At 48.4% G+C, this 23,006-nt stretch overlaps 1 protein-coding gene across 4 annotated transcripts in view; it reads left to right on the forward strand.

The window, feature by feature from the left end:
• The window catches only part of LOC146822725 (uncharacterized), a 410,295-nt gene that overhangs the window by 350,124 nt on the left and 37,165 nt on the right, over positions 1–23,006 (forward strand). For all 4 annotated transcript variants that reach the window (XM_085606916.1, XM_085606918.1, XM_085606915.1 and 1 more), the window contains one exon: positions 16,128–17,006. In XM_085606916.1, the coding sequence (XP_085463042.1) occupies positions 16,128–17,006 (879 nt within the window). The remainder of the gene's footprint in view (positions 1–16,127; positions 17,007–23,006) is intronic.

A 23,006-nucleotide genomic window follows, 5' to 3' on the forward strand; every position in this document is an offset into this window, starting at 1 on the left:
AACTGCCTGTTGAAGGCGGGTTCACCCCAGGCAGTCAGCTCCCACCTCCAGATTACGGTGGACCTCATGCACTCACTCGCTGGGGTTCCCTATTAATGTGCCGAATTCACACCTGACTCCATCTCATTCTCTCCCTTTTATCTGAGTTGTTCGGGACACAGTGCAATTTCAGTGCAATTTCGGGCCTATACTCCAGAACGGCGAGTCCAGGATAGTCGTGCAATGATACTGATGTTTCAGCCTCTCTCCTGGGTTTCGCCGAGTGACTCTGAGGCTGCTGGACCTAATGGCCTCCTGCATCCTGCTTGTGGCACATGCCCGCTGGCTTATGCGGGCTCTGCAGTGGGACCTGAAGTTCCAGTGGGCGCAGCATCGGGGAAATATCTGACATGGTCCAGATTTTGGAAGGAACTGCAAAAGACCTGCAGTGGTGGCTTATGAACTGCGATTGCGTCAGCTATAGACCCCTCGCCCTTCCCCAACCAGATCTCACAGTAGCTATAGATGAGTCACTCCTGGGATGGTGTGGCCGTCTGGGAGAGGTGGATATCAGAGGGCTTTGGTATCCTGCGGAATCCAGACTCCACATCAACCTGTTGGATCTCTGAGCGATCTGATGGGCATTGAAAGCCTTTCTACCCTCAGTCAAGGGAAGGCTGCAAGTGTTCACGGACAACACCACTACCATGCGGTACTCCAACAAACCAGGCGGGGTTGGGTCAAGAATCCTTTAGGAGGCTCTGCATCTCTGGACATGGCTGGAACATGAGGGCATTTACCTGGTGGTTCTACATGTGGTGGGCTGTCTAAATGCCAGAGCGGACAAACTCAAACTAATATGCTTACTGGCTCACAAATGGTGTCTCCATCTGTAGGTGATGCAGGGTCTGTATCAGCTGTGGTGAGAGCCTTGGTTAGATCTGTTCTCCACTGCCGAGAACCTGCAATGTCGGTAGTTCTGTATGCTGTAGTTTCCAAGGCGGCTCTAGCTCAGACACTTTTTGTCTCGGGTGGTGCTCAGGCCTCCTGTATGCCTTTCTGCCCATAGCACTCCTGCCAACAGTTCTCAATAAGGTCAGGAACTACCGGGCCCAAGTCATGTTTGTGGCTCCGGACTGAGTTTGGAGAGTTTGGTATCCCGAGCTGTTGAGCATGGCCATTGGTCCTCCTATCAGGCTGCCCCTTTGAGAGGCTCTTCTGTTGCAACAAACCTGTCAACACTCTGCCTTCTTTTGTGGAGATTGAGCAGCGACAGTTGACAGCCTTCGATCTTCCATCCTAAGTCTGGCGTCCCTGCACCCGAACGGTATACGTCTGCCATTGGGGAAAGTTTGTGGCATGGTGTGCAGTAAAGCAAGTTAACGCAAGCTGGCTCTGTATATACTATACCAAAATGAAGTATAGTGTACACAGTCTAGTGGAACCCCAAAGGTAGGCAGAGGTAAAAGTAGATAGCACCTTACTCTCTACTTGTGGTAGTGTGGGCGAGCAGTAAGGCTTTATCAGAGGGTAGTGTTAAGCATTTGTTGTACACACTCAGCAAATAATTGCACACACTCAGACTGAACTCAGACCAATTTGCCTTGTATAAAAATATTTAGTTACATTTATTTCTTAGAAACAAGCAAGCCTGGCATAGGTAAGCGATTTATACTTTTCAGTAACAATACAGTTTGAATTGAAGTTGTATACTTTGGTTTCAGTAGAATTACTGGAAATGCAATACCTTAAATATTGTACATATACTTTAGAATGACTTTTCAATAGCAGGTCATGTATATCACTTTGCAGATTACTTTTCTTACACAGTGTAATATACCTAGATACTGCACAGGGACATTTGCTGAAACAGGGTAAGTAAATGCGTTTTGGTTATTTGTACACAGTTGTAAAGACTTTTATAGATTCTTCAACTCTACACTTTGACTGTTTTCTATGAAAAAGTTTCTATGTTATCCTCTGGGAGGAAATAGGGTTATCGGACAACAGGTAAGTACTTAGTTGTGGGAGTTGGTTTTCTGAGGTTAGACTCGGGGGGGGGGGGGGGGGTCTCCCAGGGTCGAGGAGGCACTCTTTAAACACCCTCAGCGGCACTAGGGCGGCCGGGTGCAGAGTGCAGAGGTCCAATGTTATCCAATGGGGGATAGGGGGCCTCCGGTTGGTGGCTGCTTAAGAGCAGGCCACAAGGTTGTGGGCGCAAAGCTCCTGGACTTTAGCTCAGTGCAAATGGGGGTTCAAGTTAGCATCAAAGGTTCATCCTCAGCGGTGCTACGGTGGCCGGGTGCAGAGTGCTGTTTTGACGTTGGGTAGCCTGTTACTTTCAATGGGGATTTTCTGGTTTGCAAACATGCTGCCGGCTCGGGACGAGGATCTTCTGGGAGCGACCACCACTTGGAGAGGTAAGTTGGGATGCTGAGGGTTGGCTAGACTGTCGGTTGGGCCACCCAGGCCTTGGGGCGTCTGGTGCAGGGGTCTTTTAGGGTCGGATCTTCTTACCAGCTCCTGGTCGTTTAGTATTTAGGGGCACCCTGAACCTTCCTTAGATCCCGATTTCGAAACAAGAAAGAAGACCAAGACGAAGACCTGCCGTGCAGCTGCTAACAAGAGGACGACACCAACTGACTTGGCCCCAGCCCTACAGGCCTGTTGATCCTTGAACCTGCTCCTGCTAAATTCCGGCGTCTCTAGCGGGCAGGAACCCCGGAGGACCTACCTACCTGCCTTGACCCTCTTAGAGACTGGGACTCCCATGAGCAGAGGCTCTGCTCGAACAACAATAGCCCTGGTGCCAGCCAGGAACCGTGAATCCTGCACACTCTGTACCCGCCGAGCCCGGCCTGTGCCTGAGTGAACAAAGACCCTGAGGACGTCCCCCCCCCCCCCCCCCCCCCCAGCGATTCTGACCTGGAATCCAGTGCCCAAGGACCCTCCTCGACGACTCCTGCAGCCTCAGAACCAGGGACCCCTCCAACCGCAACCAGCAAAGGGTAAGATTTCCCGACATCAAAAGACACTCCTGCACCCGGCGTCCTCCGGTCCCCTGTGCCCAACTCCGGGGTGCCTACCTATCCTCCAAGATCCCATCTTACCCCATCTAAGTGTTGGTCGCGCCTGAAGAGCCTCCGTCCCAGAGTCTGCAGCCTATGTTCACTTTCCAAGTTCTCTATAACATTGAGCGCCCGATGGCTCAAAAGCACCCTGCACCCAGCCGCCCGAGTGCCCCTGGCAGTGCAGCCTTTGTCCTAATCTACTTCCCCATTTGCCCTGAGCAAGTGACCAGGAGCCCAGCTCCCCAGCCTGGTGGCCTGCTTGTCAGCAGCCACCAACCAAAGGCTCCCTCCCTCTCATTGGATAACATTGGGCCTAACTACCTCTGCACCCGGCTGCCCCTGTGCCGCTGAGGGTGTTCCAACTGTACCTACTTGACTCTGGGAGACCCCGGAGTCTATGCCCAGAACCTTAACTCTGCCAGTCGAGTACTTACCCAAAAGCCGATAACTCTTTTCTTCCATAGGGTAACATTGACTGGTTTCACTTGGAAATTCTTCTAAGTATGGAGTTTCTAAACTTTAAAATATTCACCTAAAATCAACCGAGTAACGAAAACGGAAATACTCACCTGCTATCAGGAGAGATCCCAGTGCTGGATCTTGGTGCCCAGCACTGACCCTGAAAAGTACTTACGACCGTACTTGCCACTAACTCAATTTTCTCCCATAGGAAACTATACTGTTTTTCTGTGAAATTTCTTCTAAGTGTGGATTTTATTTTTAATCAATTTTATTACGTTTTCAATGTAACCATACAAACAGCACCATTCAGAGTTACATCGCTTGTGAATAGTCCAGAGTAAGCACAGTTCACATTGATATAAAAGGTGACGTACATGCAAATCAAAGGCCCAAATCCCTAGAAGCATTCCATAGACCCAGCCGACCCACCTTAAAACTCTATCACCCCCACCCATTTCCCCCACATTCTGCGAAATTTCCCGGGGCATTCCCATGCCACATAAAGAGGTCGTTCCTGGGCAGCACACCAGTCCACCCCCCTACGCCAGCGCGCCAATGTTGGTGCTGCAGCCGTAATCCAATAGGCAGCGATATCTCTCTTAGCTACCACCAAGGCCGTGTTAATAAAAAGCTTTTCGGCTCTGCTACCGTCCAGACCGTCCGTTATGCCCAGTAGAATACACGCTGGAGCCATAGGGACCTCCCAGTCCAAGACCTCTGTCAATTCCCCTGTTAAGGTCTCTCAATACCTCTGCATCGCGGGACAAAGCCACACCATGTGATAAAAATCTGCGCTGGGATGGGAGCAGCGGGGGCAAAGGGCATCCGACCGGAGCCCTGCGCTGTGAAGGCGCAGAGGCGTAAGATAGGCAGCATGCAGGAAGTAAATTTGGACCAACCGAAGCCGCGCCGAGACTGTGATTATTTTGGGGCCCATCAAGGCATCTCTCCAGTCGGCATCCTCTAGCACCCCAAGCCAACCCTCCCACTTCTCCCAGAGGTGGGAGAGGGAGTTGGGGGGGGTATTATTAGTGAGTGATCAGTATATTCTGGAAGTCCCGTCCGTCCCCCCCCCTTCCCAAATCACCAGTCATAATCTGCGCCTCCGGCGGACTGTACTCCGGCAAGGAAGTACCATCTGAGATGTACGAGCGAAGGGCATGGTGCAACTGCAGGTAGCGGAAAAGTTGGGAGGGGTGCAGAGAATGCCTGGCCTGCAGGTCCTGAAAGGAGCGCAAGTGGGTACCACTCCAGATATCCCAATGAGGTCCCATTGCCGGAACCCTACCAGGGACGCCACCTCCCCGAGCCGGGTGCCACACCAAAGGGGGGTATATTGTGTCAGTCTGCCCGACCAGTGGGTGTTGCGCAATGAGGCCCGCCAAGCCAAGAACACTCCACGAGTAACCTCAGGGAGAGCCTGAGGGACAGCCGCACTATAGAGCATCCCCTGGAGGGAGTCGAAGCCCAGAGTGTGCAGTTTCAAGCGATACGCCGGATCGGACCATCCGCCGTTAAACCAGTCGTGAAGTGTGAGTAGTCGGGTCGCAAAATAGTTCAGATAGAGGCTCGTCAGACCAGGACCTCCATCAAAAGTGTGGATTTTTGCGAACTACAAATATTCTTTAAAAATCGTACCAACTGTGAAAACGTAATTACTTACCTGTTTTAGATAGATGCCTCAGTACTGAGTCTAGGAGCCCAGCACTGGATTACAAAAGTAACGAGAACATACTTTACCCGTAACTCTTCCATGGGAAACCAATGACTATTTTTCTGTGAAATTTCTTGTAAGTGTCGATTTTGAAAAATAATAAATATTCCTTAAAAATCGCCTGTATAACTTAAACGCAGTTTCTCAACTGCTTACAGGTGGTACAGTAGTGCTGGACCCAGGATCCAGCAGTGACCTAGAAAAAGTAACCATAACCCCATTTACCTGCTAAGTGATTTTCTTTCCATAGGATAACATTGGTAATTTGATCAGAAAAAGTTTTTAAGTGTCAATTTTTAAAATGGCAAAATATTGCTTAAAAATCACAACAGTAACTAAAACGTATTTACTCACTTGTTTCCAAGAGCTGTCCCAGGACTGAATCTAGGATCCAGTCCTGGAGTTAGAAAAGTAATCCTGAAAGTAATCAATCACATATAAATTAAAATTCCCTTTGAGCTCAATGTATTATTGTTTGAAATTGTGTTGTGTTTTGCAACAAGCTGTAACTATTGCATTTCAAGTCAATTGCCTCTTGCAAAGTATTTAACTAAAGTATCTCATTCTGAGAAAGCATATTTTGATACCTATTGTTGGTTCTAAACCATATATTTTTGTATACAAACCATTGGCCTAGAGTTCAGTTCTTGAGTGTGTGAGACCATTTGCTGACTGAGTGTGTACAACATATGATTTACACTGTCCTCTGATACTGCCTTACTGCTCGACCAAGCTACCACTTTAGAGAGTAAGGTTATATCTAACTTTAGCCTCTGCCAAACCTCTGGGGGCTATGTACTCTGTACACACTGTACCTATTTGGCAACAGTATATACAGAGCCACTTTCCTACAGCAAGGTTCAGGGGTGCCCATAGATACTAGATTTAGGAGTGTTACAGGTCAGTTAAAGGTTGGGACCAATGGGTCCCTTCCTTGGGGTGGGTACACCCCCTATTATGCCACTCTCCAGTCGGAGGGGCACATATGCCTCTCTGGTTGGCTCGGTGTCCCCCTCTGCAAGATGGCGGGGACTGAGAGTTTTGCTTCACCTCACCCTCCCCCACATGAGGGGTGGGGTTGACAAAAGTGGGCACATCTTTCTTGAACCACTTGGTTTTCCCGACGGTCCTCCACCCAAAGTGGTGTCAGAACCAGTGGGGACCAGTTGCTGGAAACAGCAAAAGGCCTGGGGAAGCTCACAAAGGCAGCAAGCCTTTGAAGTTTCCCCTTCATGGACCCTGCCCATCCGGGGGGAGGAGGCTTGGCACCTCGTCCCAGGATGTGCATTGTTTCAGGCCCCTGGGAGCAGCAGGCTCTCTACCTAGGGGTCCAGAAACACATCTGGTGGTGGCTGCTAGGGAGCGGCCACTCAGCCTGGGCACTAGTGTTAGGTCATTTTTCAGGGGGCATCTCCAAGATGCCCTCTGTGTGCATTTTTCATTAAACCCCACACTGGCATCAATGTGGGTTTAATGTGCATAGAAGTTTGATACCTAACTGCCCAGTTTTCAGTAAAGCCATTATGGTACTGTGGAGTTCGTACTGACAAACTCCCGGCACCATATGCTTTTAATGGCAGTACTGCACTTACAATATCTAATAATTGGCTTAGACACTGTAGTGGTACAGGGCTCATGCACCTGTACCCTCACCACCAGTGTAGTTCGCCCAGCCAGAGGGGTGGCTGATCTATGCCAGGGACTCTTCACTTTGTTCTCCACTAAAACACGCCTACAAAGCCTGCAAAGGCAGTGTGTGAGTGTAAAGGTACAGGACCTCTAAGGGTGGCACAATAAGTGCTGCAGCCCTAAGAGGCCTTCCATGGTCACAGTAGCCTGGGTACCTGTAGTACCATTTACCAGGGGCTGACCTGTGGCCAGAGAGTGCCAATTGGGTTTGGTCTTCAATACACTTTTAGGGAAAGAACATAGGCCCTGGGTACCTGATTGGCAGGAGCCCAGAGCACACTCAAAGTACATCAGCAGTTCAGCAAAAAGTGAGGGCAACCATGCAGAAAGAGGGCTCTTTCTCACAACACCCCTTTCCGCTCTCCTTCTCTTTATTCTTATCCTTGCCCACAGGATTCTGCTATGGGCACCTTAAAGGTTTATCTTTCTGCTAACTCAGCCTTTTTGCTGTTGCCTGACCAAGCCCTCTAAAAACCCCCTATTGTACAAAGGTTCTTGAAAGGTTTATATGATATGCTCCCTCCTCCCTTTATAATATCTCAGAGGAACCTTGAACTTGTCCGGACGTTTCTGATGTGCGCTCTTTAAGCCCTTGCATAACTGACCTCTCAGGCTCCTTACCTTCAAGACGTTCTTCCTGGTGTCAATAACATCTGCCCGGAGAGTCAGTGAGCTTCAGGCTTTGTCATCCAAGCATCCATACTTGTACAGCTACCCAGACAAGCTGGGTCTTTTCTCCCAAAAGTAGTCACTCCCTTTCATGTAGGCCAGTCCATCACTCTGCCAATTTTTTATCCTCTACCACATCCCTCTAAGGAAGTGTGACTTCACCAACTTGACCCAAAAAACAGCGTTGTCATTCTGCATTGACCTCCCGACGTTTCGGGTGGATGTCCAGCTCTTCGTGGGGTATGTCAGAGTAAAGGAAGGAAAGGCTGTGCAGAAGTGGGCTAAATCGTGCTCTACATTAAAAATTCCCATACACTGGTCAAAAAGCAACCCCATGAGGCTTTGGATGCTCATGACACCAGAGCCAAGGCTGTGACCACTGTTCGTATACTGTGTCCCAGTCCTGGACATCTGCCAGGTAGCAACGTGGGCTTCCTTCCACACTTTCACTAAACACTACTGCATGGACAGTCTGGTCCTTCATGGTGGGTACTTTGCCCATTCGGTCCTGCTGGACATTTTGTTTTGAAATTGTTTCACAGACCCACCTCCGGAGGGGTATTGCTTGGATATCTATTCTAAAGTAAGAAATTTGCAGCCAGTAGTATCGTTGAGATGAATAAGTTACTTACCTTCGGTACAGCCTTTACTTGGTAAAGGACTCTAGCCACAGATTCCTTATAGACCCACCAATCCTCCCCACTTTGCAAACAGATTTCTAGTGACAGTTCTGTAGTAGGGGATCTCTGTGTATAGTCATAATCTATGAATAGTCCCGCCCATGTGCGGGGACCCCGGAGCAATCAAAATATCTCTTCAGGTGTCCTGCATTTGCAAACCTGCAAAGACACTTGAGACAGACAAAATAATACAGCCTAATACAGTATGGCTGCACTGGCCAGCACTTCATCTGAAGTGAACACAAAAGCCAAAATAAAGTTTAAATGTCATTTTTATTCACATCTGACATGTTCCTTTATTGTATCACACTCCCTTCACCAAAATCCCTTTAAACAATAGAGAGGAAGGGGTGGACAGACAAGCCCTATAGGCTATTATTATGTGTCTGCTAAAAGGATACCGTGCCTTTAAGGAACTCTCCAGAGACCCCCGGTATCCCAGGATGCACAGCCAAAGCAAGTTACTTTCAGTTCTTTTTTCCGGCTCCTGCTAGCAGGACCCTGGAGCTTGAGCTCTACCCTTTTGGGTGGTTATTTGGTTAAAAATTGTTTTTTGTTTATAGAAAAGTTTGTTCATTCGACGTCTAGAGCCTTTCTCTACTGCATCCTGCAATTTGGTGCTGTTTGACCCACTCTTAGCGTGGCTTTATTTGATAAATGCCCTGAGTGTGGGAGGAAAATGGCCAAGACGGACCCACATGATGTCTGTATCTTCTGCTTATCGTCTTCACATGTCCCTGCTACATGTGACATCTGCAAGACCTTCTCCAAGAGGACCCTGAGGGACAGAGAGAAGATTTGCCTCCAGGGACAGGAGAAGCAGAGGACAGGTGGGACTTCGGGGCATGGGGGTTCCCATTCCCCTTCCTCTGCCCATGCTTTAGCCACTGGAGGGACCTCCGGGCAGAAAAAGGAGCAGAAACGACACCTACCGGCTGGTAGGTCGCGTTCGACGTCGAAGGCGACGACGGCGAGAGGTAAAGCACCGGTGTGTTAGCCGTCGATCCAGGGCTCTGGATCTCGGCGTTCTCGACGTCGAGAGAGGGGCCGGCGAGACCTAGGACTAGGTCGCCGTCGAGGATTCCACAGTCGCCGTCGACACACCATCGACGTCGTACCGAGCCCCACAGACAGCGCAGCTCGCCGTCGAGGCGACCCCGCTCGTCTCCTTCGCTGTCGACTCGTGGAGTGACGCTGACGACATCGCCGTCGAGACGGAGGAGATCGCCGTCGAGGCACAGATCGCCGTCGAGGCACAGATCGCCGTCGAGGCGAAGGAGATCGCCGTCGAGGAGACATCGTTCACCGTCGACGTCGAGAGGCTCTCCATCGACCCGTCCGACGTCGAGGGACCACCGTTCGGCGTCGAGGGGACGCCGAACGGCGAGGAGAGGCCGTACGAGGTCGACGATCAGTTCGACGTCGGTGACATCTGGTAACACGTCTTCGGTGATTACGATCTCCAGTCGTGGATCTAGGAGACGACGGCGCTCCCCCTCGTTTACTTCAGCACGGGATAAGCCCGCCAAGAAGAGAAGGGTGGACGGGAGTCCGGACAGTGCTGGTCCGGGTTCTCCTGCAAGGAGTGATGGAGCTCCGCAGCCTCTCCCTCAGCCGCTGCCTCAGAAGCCTCCTACGCCTCCTCCGCCTCCTCCTCCTCCTCCTCCTCCTAAGCGACCTACGCCGCCACCGCCACAGCTCCCGCCGTCTCCTCGGCTACCGGTGATTCCTAAGGCCCCACGCAGACTGAGATCACGCTCTCGATCTCGCCGGAGGTCACGGAGCAGACACAGATCGTCCACTCACACAAGGCATGGACGACGGAGATATAGATCTCGTTCCAGAGGCACGAGGTATACGGACTCTTCTGGCAATGGACGGCTTTCCCCCTCGTTGTCGGTAACGCCGCCTACTAGAATCTCGCCGGTGGATGATATTGCCACTTTCCAGGATGTACTGATGAGGGGGGCGGCGAAATTGGGAATCTCAGTAGCAGTCCGGGTTCCCACTACCTCTGTGATATTTGAGACATTGCACAAGGCTCACCTGTCTCGCCCCCTCCTTCCTTTGGTTCCAGGTTTGGAGGAACCAGCCATGGAGGTCTTCTTGACGCCTGCTGTGGTGAAGTCTGCTCCCTCAAGGTTGCAGAAAAAGTACAGGACCCCTGATTCGGACCCGGCGTTCCTCAGGGTGGACCCTCCCCCGGACTCTGTCATTGTGGTTGCGGCTCGGAAACAACACTCCACAACGCCCTCTTCCACGGCTCCTCCGTACAAGGAGAGTCGCAAGATGGACTCCTTGGGGAGGAGAATGTGCTCAACGTCGGCCACGACTATGAAGGCTGCTAGCGCCTCCGCTCTGCTGGGTCGCTATGACCGATCGCTTTGGGACTCCCTGCAACAGTTTGCTGCCTCCCTGCCTAGGGATAAACGGGAGGACTTCCAGGAGGTGTAGAACGAGGGCATGATGGTCTCCAACCAGATCATCAATGCGGCGAGGGATGTATCGTTGCTGGCGGCCCATGGGTACTGTCATGGAGTACACATGAGGAGGCATTCCTGGCTCAGGCTTACCTCTCTAAAGCCTGAAGCGCAGCAAAAGATTGCTAACCTGCCTTTCTCTGGGACGACATTGTTCGGGTCTCATGCGGATGACGAGATGGCCCGCATGAAGGCCGAGGCAGAAACCCTGAAGGCCGTGGGGTTGGAAAAACCCAAGGAACAGAAGAGGTCATTCCGTTCCTATGGCAGGCGTTATTCTAAGCAACGCGGCCAGGGGCGTCCGTCTGGTCAACAGCAACAACACCAGCAACAACAGTTCCCGAGGCAGTCCTTTCAAAAGCGCCAGAGGGGCAGAGGCCAGCATCAATCCTCGTCGGGGAACAAAGGCCCGGCCGGGTCGAAGCCCTGAAAGGTCACTTCCCCCTCATCCGTTACCCGCTCCGGTGGGGGGGGAAGTATTCAATACTACCTGGCAGAGTGGAGGACAATAACTCAGGACAAGTGGGTGCTGAATATTGTTTGCAATGGATACAGTCTTCGTTTCACCAGCCCGCCTCCACAGATTCCACCAGTGCGCTCTCCCTACATGGTGCGAGAGCTCCAGTGGGAGGCGGACTTTCTGTTAAAGAAGAAGGCGATAGAAACTGTTCCTTTGAGGCAAAAAGGAAAAGGTCTCTACTCCAGGTTCTTTCTCGTCAGAAAAAAGGACAAGAACGAGTTCAGGCCTATTCTAGATCTGCGTCAAGCAAACAAGTGGATCCGCAGAGAAAAGTTCCGTATGTTGTCCCTGCATCAGATTTACCCTCAGCTGCATCGAGGGGACTGGCTGTGCGCCATAGATCTGCAGGACGCTTACTTTCATGTGCCGATCGCACAAAAGCATCGCAAATTCCTGAGGTTTCTGGTAGGCAACAACCATTACCAGTATACAGTACTCCCGTTTGGTCTGAAGTCTGCACCAAGGACATTCTCCAAGTGCATGGCAGTGGTGGCAGCACACTTGCGGAAGAACAAAGTGTTTGTGTATCCATACCTGGACGATTGGCTGATCAAAGCTTCCACGTACCGGGAAGCCCAGTGTCACTTCAACAGGACAGCTGCCTTGCTTCATCGCCTGGGACTGCACATCAACATGTCGAAGTCAGTGCCGATCCCTGTGCAGTGTCTCCAGTACTTGGGGGCCTCAGTCAATACCTTGAATGCAAGCGTGTGTCCTTCGGAGGAGAGACGCTTATCGATCCGTGGGAAGGCCCTGCACCTCCTCTCAGCCCACTCTCCTACAGTGAGGACGGTGTCCTCTTTACTGGGGTCGATGGCTTCCTGCATCTTTCTCACCCCCAATGCATGTCTGCATATGAGGCCTCTGCAGGAATGTCTGGAGGATCAATGGGACCAGAGGCGGGGGCGTTGGGAGGACAGGATTCATCTGTCCCAACACGCTCTACAGTCTCTGAAATGGTGGTGCTCCTCAGAGAATGTCTGCAAGGGGACTCCCTTTCACAAGGATATTCCGGTCCAGACCATAGTGACCGATGCGTCTCTCCAGGGCTGGGGAGTGCATTCGGGCCCTCTTCAGATTCAGGGGATATGGTCACAGACGGAGATGACTTACCACATCAACTTTTTGGAACTCAGAGCGGTACACTTGGCCCTGAAGGCGTTCCATCCCTCCTTCAAGACGAACTCCCTGCTAGTTCAGACGGACAATACTACTACCATGTATCACCTCAACAAGCAGGGGGGCTCCCGCTCACGCACGCTGTCTCGGGAGGCGCAGACGATCTGGAATTGGCTGGTGGCCAGGAACCTAACTATCATGGCAACCCATCTGCCGGGAGTGCAGAATGCCCAAGCCGATGCGCTCAGCCGGCTCGTTCAAGAAAATCATGAGTGGGTGCTAAACGACGACGCGCTCAGAGACGTCTTCGCAGAGTGGGGCACTCCGGATATCGATCTGTTCGCTACGGCAGAAAACAGCAAATGCCGCGACTTCGCGTCCAGGTACTACCAACCAGGGACGCTGGGGAATGCCCTATGGATCAGCTGGTCCAACAGCTTTCTCTACGCCTTTCCACCCATTCCCCTGATTCCGGCGGTGCTGATCAAGCTGTCGCAATCCAGAGCCAGGATGATCCTGATTGCTCCGGAGTGGCCGAGGCAATGGTGGTTCACCGACCTTCTTCACCGGTCTGTTCTGCCACACCGGCGCCTGCCGTGTCGGCCGGACCTTCTCATGAAATTCGGAGGACAGATGGTTCACCCCAATCTCTCGTCCTTGAGTTTGGCAGCATGGCTCCTGAGCTAGTGCAGTATGGACACTTGAACCTACCTCAGGACTGTATGGAGATCTTGAAAGAGGCGAAGAGACCGTCTACGAGGACTTCTTACGCCTATAAGTGGAAGAGATTCTGCTTATGGTGCACGGCAAAGGACATTGACCCTACATCCTGTAAAGAAGATGTTATTTTGCCTTATCTGCTGCAGTTGGCTCAATCTGGGCTTAATTTTCAGTCTATTAAAGTTCATCTCGCAGCTTTGACTGCGTATAGAAAGGGCCCTTCCCAAACCTCATTTTTTCAAATCCCTGTGATTAAAGATTTTTTGGAGGGTTTGCGTAAGGTGTTTTCCCCCTGTTAGACGACCTTCTCCACCATGGGAATTGAACGTGGTGTTGTCCAGATTAATGAGGGAGCCTTTTGAGCCTATTCATAAGGCTTCTTTGCAGCATTTGTCCTGGAAGGCTGCCTTCCTTGTGGCCATTACATCGGCCAGGAGAGTAAGTGAGATTCAGGCTCTGTGTTGTCAAGAGCCGTATACTGTATTCCATGCTTCTAAAGTGGTAATGCGTACTCATCCTAAGTTTTTGCCTAAAGTGATATCTGATTTCCATGTAAATCAAATGATAACTTTGCCTACATTTTTTCAGCATCCCTCCTCTCCGGCGGAGAGGTCTCTGCATTCCTTAGATGTGCGTAGAGTTTTGAAATTCTATCTAGATAAGACAAAAGACATCCGCAGGTCGGATCAACTGTTTGTAAATTATGGTTCAGTAAGAACTGGTCTAGCTACCTCGAAACAGTCCTTCTCCAGATGGATTGTGTCCTGTATTCAGCTCTGTTATCAGAAAGCTAATAAGACATTGGGGGGTAAGCCTACAGCGCATTCGACTAGGGGCAAAGCAGCTACTACTGCTTTGCTTAGGAATGTTCCGATTGCTGACATTTGTAAGGCTGCCACCTGGAAGTCGGTCCATACGTTTACAAAGCATTACTGCCTGGACTCTGATGCTAGGGCAGATGCGCAGGTTGGACAGGCTTCGCTGAGGAATTTGTTTGCACAGTAATTTGTTGGTGTTCGGTTTTTACTCCACCGCTGTTTGTTGGTTGGGATGGGCTTGCCATTCTAGTCATAGATTATGACTATACACAGAGATCCCCTACTACAGAAGGAGTAGTTTCTTACCTGTAACTCCAGTTCTGTAGTAGGGGTATCTGTTATAGTCCTAAGCGACCCTCCCTCCTCCCCGGTGGAGTAACCTGACAGTATCAGGCCTGTTGTTGTACACCTTCAAAAAGAACTGAAAGTAACTTGCTTTGGCTGTGCATCCTGGGATACCGGGGGTCTCTGGAGAGTTCCTTAAAGGCATGGTATCCTTTTAGCAGACACATAATGACAGCCTATAGGGCTTGTCTGTCCACCCCTTCCTCTCTATTGTTTAAAGGGATTTTGGTGAAGGGAGTGTGATACAATAAAGGAACATGTCAAATGTGAATAAAAATGACATTTAAACTTTATTTTGGCTTTTGTGTTCACTTCAGATGAAGTGCTGGCCAGTGCAGCCATACTGTATTAGGCTGTATTATTTTGTCTGTCTCTTAAGTGTCTTTGCAGGTTTGCAAATGCAGGACACCTTAAGAGATATTTTGATTGCTCCGGGGTCCCTGCACATGGGCGGGACTATTCATAGATTGACTATAACAGAGATACCCCTACTACAGAACTGGAGTTACAGGTAAGAAACTACTCCTTTTCCCCATTCAGGGCCCTAGTTTTTACACACCAGTGGTCAGTGTTCTTCGTGGCTCTCTGCCCCTGGTGTGGAAAGTTGTGAATAGAAACTGACATCCGCATGCTGAGGTGGCACCTATATAGGCATCGGTACGTCACATCTAGCACCAATGACCCCATATGGAGCCGCACTATGCTACCTACCGGCGCACAGAGCTACTGCTCATGAAACATTTCCGGATTCAGTCTGACGCCTGGGGATGAGTAAGTTGAGGAATCTTTGTCAAGATGGTCTCTACCAGATGAGGATTTACCAAAGGTAAGCAACTTGTTCTTTGTAACTTAAAACTCAAAGAAATGTGCAGGGGAGCAGCTGCTTCAAAACATGGCTACGCATTAACTTGATCAACATTTTAACGTTTTGAAAAGCTTGTAAAATTCTTATTTGTAAGTTGTGAGGTGATGAAAGTTTTGTGTCCTAACGGGCTCACTGGTGAACTAACAGAATTCTGTTTTGTGACCTTAAAATGTTTAATCCCCATTACGTCGACTAATGTGCCACCAAATAGGATGAAGTGCATTAGGAAAGAATCTTCAAGCATGCTCGCTCCTCTGAGAGCCTGCCCCCTAATACAGTAGTGTAGAAGTGGTTGGAGTCCTGGCACCTCATTTAGAATTTGGAGGCATCTGAAAATCCAGTTTCGGTAAGGTCCTCTTCATAACAAAAAGATCAGATCGCTGGCATCTGAAATGAACTTTATCCAAGAACCAGTTGGGTCCATAGACTTTGTCATTGGATTATCACCAAAACCAACTTATATGTGTAGTATTGAGCATAAGCTTTCCCACAAGGCATGCATTGTGCATACAGTCATAAAATTACTAATGTGTACAAAATTACATTTGGGAAAGCAAAATACTATTGGTGAGAAAGTGGATAATTATTTGCAGTGGACTACTGTCAACTGCACAGGGTAAAGCAACCACCTGCTTGATTTAACACAAATTAACTCAAAATTGCGCTCAATCCCTGGTAACGTGACACAAAGCAGTCCAGTTACTGCATTGGGGGTGAGGGATGAAGTCCGTTATTGAACATCAATGATGATTCCCAATATGGAGAATTAAGACTGTTATCCTCTGCCCTCTCAAGAGGGACAGGATGACATTTGGAACAAAACCATCTGAAGACTGCATAAATATATAGGAAACTAACAGAGAATGAGCCAGTTTTATGTTTGACAGAGCAAATTGATGTAAACTTACTATTGAGATGAATTTTCTAAAGATAAACAGTTGCAACAATATCATAAAATATAAAAAATTCAAAGTCTTACCTTCTGTATTTTTCTAGGTCCAAACTGGAATTCAGAGCCTTTAATGCAAACTAAGCCTGCACAGCTTGTTACAGCTAGTGGCACGTGGAATTTGGTACCAATGGCTCAAAAACAACAAATTCAGCAAGCTGTAGGACAAGGAAAGTGGAATGCTGATTCCATGATGCAAAATGAAAAATCTCAACGGGCTAACTTTTCAATTTATGATCCACCAGGTTCCTCCTTTGGCAATTCACTAAATCAATTGAATTTACAACCAAAATCAAACCAGTCAACTTTCCTTGAAGCCCAAGCTAACTCTGATCTTAGACATTTGGATTCCCGTGGCCCAGGAAGTTTATCTTATGGAAACCGTGGTTTCAGCAGTGAGTTTAATCCTGCTAGTAATGCCTCATACCCAAGTATAAGAGGCACTGGCCCTTCTTATTCATCAGATAAGTTTGGAATGGATTACAAGGCTAACAGTATGTTAAGAAGCAACCCTTCAGGACCTGGTACTAATCTAATGTCTGATGTAAATTCTAATTGGCAGCCACAGATGGCAAGTGGACCTATCCGAGACTTACCAGACCTAGGAACAAAGTTTACGTCAAATCCTGCCAATCCATCACATGGCTATCTTTCTGGCTCTGTTTCTAAATTCAGTAGAGATCTTCAAGGAAATGTTGATCGTACTCCTCGTCCTTCCTTGCTGGGTGATCCGTACAGAGATGGAAATAGAGATTTGCCACCAAATAGAGGCATGACACAAGTTAGAGAAATGGGTCAAAATAGAATGGCTGAAAGAGATGCATTTGGTCTTCCACCTGATATTTTAAGCAAGGTTCGTGGAAAGGATGTTTTTACAGCATGGGCTATTCTATCCAAACTTGCATCACATCATCCTGCACTTGAGCGTGAGTTTATTTTATATTTTTTTTATTCATATTTATTAAACATTAGCTGCTGTTTTTTTGTAATTCTTATCGTTTTGCCTAATTTTAAAATTGCCTGTTTTAGAATGAACATTAATAAACATTTAAATATTAAAATGTACCCCAGCAATGTTTTGGGTTAAAAACGGGTTTGGTTTTAAAAATGTCTAGATGTTTGTAGAATACTTTATACACTTTTTACTTGTGCCAAAGTGTAATCTAGAGTTTGGTTTGAGATATCCATATTTCTACTCCAGTGGGTTGCCCATTTCATTAAATCCACAACTTTAAATCACATGAAAAAGAAACTAGTCTTTAAAATGTTATTCTTTGGTGTCGATATACATTCTCAGATGCCCAGTTAATCAAAACACACTCCTGCTTTCTACTCCTAAGCTCTGTCAGTGGAAATATGGTGTATTTCCTCATTTTAGAATCTGAGTAATGTACGTCACAGTCGGTGTGCTTTGAGTTGTTGCATTACCTTTCTTTGACTTTTATTCCATTGCTACAAGTTTAAGCTAAGGAACCTTTTTACCTTCCATTTCTGCCGGACTCAGTCATCCCTTCAAATTGGTTTAATACTTGAATACTTGTGTTCAGTGTCACAAATGAGCATGTCCTTTCCTATTTTCACATATTGGGTTTATATAATTATTTGTTACTTCCTTTTCTGTTGACTACTTCTAACTGCAGATACCTCACTTTTTGAATATATTTTTGATCTGCCCATCTCGATCTGGAAAACGTGACAGCAGTGATTCTGTGCACCAGCAAGTGGTGCCATGCAGCTCAGCATCGGCTCTTTAAGTGACAGAGCAGTGTTTAAGTGCCACGCCTAAGGACGGTTACCAGTTCCCTTTTTTTCTGCACCTTCCAAAACTGATCTGGAGCTTCGTTCCCAACTTACTATAATCCCTAAGCATTTCTAGAGTGTTCCATGAAGCCATGTTCCCTCCAGAAACTATAGGTTGCAGGAAGCCGATTTTAGTTGCAGACCCCTTTGAAGTATCCCTGGTCCATATGCTCCAGCCATGTCTATTATGTCATGGGCCAAGGGTGCCCTTGTACTCCCAAAGCTGATTCGGGATCAGGAGGGGAAGCTCTACATGACTGAAAAAGGTCATAGATACAGAACAAGTCCTGCTCCAAGTCGCAAACTTGGTCTGAGGCAGGTTTAATAGTTTACTTCTACAGATAGTTGGCTTCCCACTCGAAGTACCCAGGTAAGTTAAATTTAAAAGTAAAGAAATGCAACCTTAAAAAGTGAAGCTAGATTCAACCCCATACTGCCTCTCTAGTACTAAAGAGCAAGGGAGTTAAGATGAACATTTCAAAGGTTAGACCTCCCTGGCTTTTGAGCCAGTTCTTCACTTGATCTTGGTGTGCCAAGTTCTCTGGGCTATCATTGAGCCCACAACAGTTGGCACCCTCCAAGGAGGCCATACTGCAAATATTGGTGCAATACCAGCCCCTTCTGGACTACCTTCAGGCCTGAGGGAGTCGCCGTAGCGTGCAGTCTGAATACTGCCAGCAGGTACTCCCTCAACACAGTCTACACTCTTGTGACCTGTTCACAAGGCTATACCAGTTTTGTTACAATCTAGAGATCCGTGACCTTTCCTGCTGCACCAACCCCAACAGCCCTGGTGTACAATCCGGTACCAACAATCTTGTCTGATTACAAACCGACCCCTGCCCAAGCCTGACTAAGTTACAAAAGCACAACTGATTGTCATTCAGCCAGAGACTCCTCAACTGCGATGCAGGTAACAACATGGGTGCCATTCTGTTTTTGGCTCTGGCTCTTGACCCTGTCCAGGATCCAGGTAAGGTCCTTCAGGATACTGGTGTTAAAAAGATTTCTTGCTCCCTCCTTATGATAGTGCATTATATCTCGATTTACAAAATATCAGTGCTTTAGGAACATCCCCTGAAACAACTTGGCTCTCCAAATTGACCATCGACAGAGTAAAGGGATAAGATTGCACAGGTGGTTAGGATGGTAGCCAAAGTGTTAGACTTACAGTTGCCCTCTATCGAAACAAAGTCTGATGTTTTCAGATAGTTCAAGAGGAGCCTGCAACTTCTGAGTCATTGTTGCCTTTTAATGAGGCCTCACTGACCAGTTAATGGTTGTGGTTAGAACCCTGTGTTTGCCTGCCGTTCTGCAAACGAGTAGTCCGGCAACACAGACCTGCGTCTGGTGACCAATTATTTTCCCACTAAACACCCTACACCTGAGAGCATTATTGTGCAGACTTCAACTTGCAAGGTTATTCCTAGCGCTTTCCCAACCAATCCCCTGGACAGGAAATCCAAACTTATTGACACTTTTCAAAGAGAATGTTCATCTTGTGCTGTGTTCGAGGCACATGAGCTGCAGATCACACACTGTGCATAGATTGCCATCTGGTGTTGGGCCCGGGTGTTTGCACTTTGTTGTATTGAAATAAGTCTTTGGGAGTCACAAGATACGTGACTCCTCCTCTGGATAATAGTGCGCATGGGCATCGACTCCATCTTCAGATTGTTTTTTTTCGGCCATCGGGCTCGGATGTGTTCGCGCTCCAGTTAGGTGTCGTTACCGTTCTTCCTTTCGTCGCGCAATCCTTCACCCATTCTTCGGTATTGTTTAGATCGCGTTTCGCATTCGACGTGCATCTATATAAACTTGATTTCTTCGATTCCGGTCGTCTATGCAGGCTTTCGGGCCTAGCTGCGCCATTAGGCCTTTGGCTCATGGAAAGTACTCCTTTCAAAAAGTGTCCTCAATGTGAATCCAAGTTTCAACACGCTGATCTTCACGAGGTGTGTAACCTCTGCCTTACGCCTGAGCACGAGGTGAAAGACTGTCCAGCTTGTGCCTCTTTCCGCTCCAAGAAAACAATACGGGATCTTCTGGCTTGAAGAAGCATGGCTCGATCATCATCGATACTGGACGATCTCTTTCAAGAAGGCATCAATGTACCGGAGCAGGAGCAAATCGAAGAGGGCAACATTACCGCCTCCGAAGCAGACGACTCAGACGCCGAAGAAATCACTCCAGGGCAGCGGGTTGTAAGTACTGACGTCGACCCCCCCGATTCGAAATCGAAGGAGCATACAACGACTCCAAACATTGTGCCACACAAACAGTAGGACCCGAAAAATCGGCACCGAAACACACTCCAGAGGAGCTTTTTCAGCCTGATCCAACCCAAAAAACTCTCGAAATAGACCCGAAGACAGGTCATCTTATAATTAGTCCTTCCAGGAAAAGAAAAGAAAATGGACAAACCTGTACCAGTGCCACGCCCTTTAAAGAAGAGACATTGCCACTTCTCACAATCTCCTCCACCTCAGGATAATGACACCTCGGGGGGGGGGGGGGGGGATGGTGAACCTTTAGGAGAACCTAGTCATCCTAATGACCCATGGGCCGATTATGGCACACCAGATGTTCCTGATCCACCACAAGATATCATCTACCCATCTAGACCATCCCCTTCAGAGGACACTATAGGATTCACTCATCTCATACACAGAACTGCAGAATACCACAGTGTGAATTTGCACCCAGACCCTATAGAAGATTTCCTCATGGGCACTTATGCACCAACTCAAAGGTCCACTTCCATTCTCCCAATGTTAAAAGGGGCAATCAAACACACTCCTGAAGTCTTTAAGAGTCCTGTAAGGGCTAGAGTCATTAACCCCAGGGTGGAAAAGGAATACAAATCTGCTCCAGCTGACCATGTTTACATTAAAGGGTAGCTTTCCTTAGATTCCTTGGTAGTCTCCAACACCAGGAAAAGGGCTAACCCCCAAACCTCAGGCGATGCTCCACCCCCTGATAAGGAATCAAAACCGTTGGACGAATGTGGTAAAAACTGCGTCCCAAGCAGCCAACATATGGAGAATTGTCAACACACAGGCTTTGCTGGCTAGGTACGATAGGGCACACTATGATGAGCTAGAGACCCTACTACAACTCCTTCCAGATCAATATAAAACAAGGGCCAATGATCTCATCCAGGAAGGCAAACTTATTACCAATACCTCCATTCGTTGTGCTCTGGATGCTGCTGACACAGCCTCCCGAGCTATTAATACCAGGGTCCTTTTGCGCAGACATGTGTGGCTACGTATGTCTGGGTCCAAACCTGAGGTTCAAACTACCATACTAAACTAACCGGTTGACCAGGAACATTTATTTGGGCCTAGTGTGGATTCATCTTTGGAGAAGATGAAAAAAGATACTGATGCTGCCAAATCAATAGGAGCTTTGCAGTCACAAACTCCCATAAGTTTTTTGTCACTTCTCTTATAGGGGCGCCCCTAGGGATTTTACAACTGATAACCCCTCCACTTCCTACAAAAGTCCCACTCGGACCTAATCTACCAGAGGTTATTACAGAGGAGGCTACAGGGACATTAACAACAAAGGTAGAGGCAAAACTATCAATACTCGCACTGCCTCCACCCCCAAACAATGACTTCCCTCCACTCCCCCCGGACCATTATACTCCGGTCGGGGGAAGATTGCTACAGTTCCTACCTGTCTGGAACACCATTACCACAGACAAGTGGGTCAGACAAATCATCCAATCTGGTTATTGCCTAGAGCTCACTTCAACTCCCCCCAAACATACCACCCAAACAGCCTCCAATGTCGACAGAGCATTTAACGCTTCTAAAACAAGAGGTGCTTTCCCTCTTACAAAAACATTCAATAGAACCAGTTCCCCTGCATCATCAAAATACAGGGGTTTACTTCCTGTATTTTCTCATTCCGAAGGACGGAGCCCTGAGGCCCATCTTGGACCTCAGAACATTAAACCTCTACATACAATCAGACCATTTTCATATGATCACTCTTCAACAGGTCCATCCTCTACTCAAAGAAGGCGATTTCCTTGCCACCTTGGATCTCAAGGACGCCTACTTCCACATTACCATTCACCCGGCTCACAAGAAATATCTTTGATTTGTTGTGGACGGTCAGCATTACCGGCATCTTTCTAGATTCACTATGCTGTGCATTATTCCGCCATCTAGTGGTTGGGTCCAGAATTGTAGTATTTCTTCTTTTTTTATTTTTTTATTTTATTTTTGTGGCCCAGGTGGGCGTCGACATACTACCATTTGGTGTCCTTCATGACGTCGACGCGCTTCCTCCGGAAGCTCCCACCTTTGGTCACCATTTTCAGATTATTTTTTCCGCCGTTGGGTCTGGATCAACAGGAAGGAGCTCCAAGAGAAGAATCGACGAAAGATTGGAATATATCACCGGGGAAGACACCAGAGATCAAATAAAGAAGAATCTTGACAACAGTTCAGAGAACATTGAAGAATTTGACGTTTTTCGAAGGAGAATGCGCATACAGGGGGCTCCCTGGGCGCGGTGATGGACAAGACTCCGTTCAAATTCTGTGCAAACTGCCACCGCAAGTACGCGCAAAAGGACCAATACCCGGTTTGCAATCTCTGCTTGCCGCTCGACCATCGAAGCGAGGACTGCAACGCCTGTGCAGCGTTCACCTCGAAGACTCTCAGAGTAAGGGAGAGACCGAGAAGAGCAAACTACAACATGCAGGGGCAGGGGACTCCCCCATCGCTATGAAATTTGGGACTCTCCAGCCGAGAGGAAGACAACGTAGCAGAAGGACCAGAAGACGTCGTGGTCGTCTAGGTCGAAAAGAAAACATCGAAGGAGGTAAGAGTCGTCGAACCCTAAACTCTCCACTGATACTTGCAAAGGCGAGCCAAAGTCCTCGAAAGGAGCAGGGCCGTCGAAGCACTCGACGTAGACTACTGCATCCAGGGGCAAGCAGACCATCGGATCCTCTGAGAAGGACCCCCTACACGGCGAAATCCCAAGACCAGGGAAAGGCGCCGAAGAGCAGCCACGAAAAAGAGGCCTCTACGTCGAAAGACGAAGACCCGAGACAGGTTTCGACTTCGACGCCAACAACCGCGAAGAGGAAGGTCGAGGCCATC

The sequence above is a fragment of the Triturus cristatus genome, chromosome 5_2, assembly GCF_964204655.1.
Source record: "Triturus cristatus chromosome 5_2, aTriCri1.1, whole genome shotgun sequence".
In the NCBI taxonomy this organism is placed as follows: domain Eukaryota; kingdom Metazoa; phylum Chordata; class Amphibia; order Caudata; family Salamandridae; genus Triturus; species Triturus cristatus.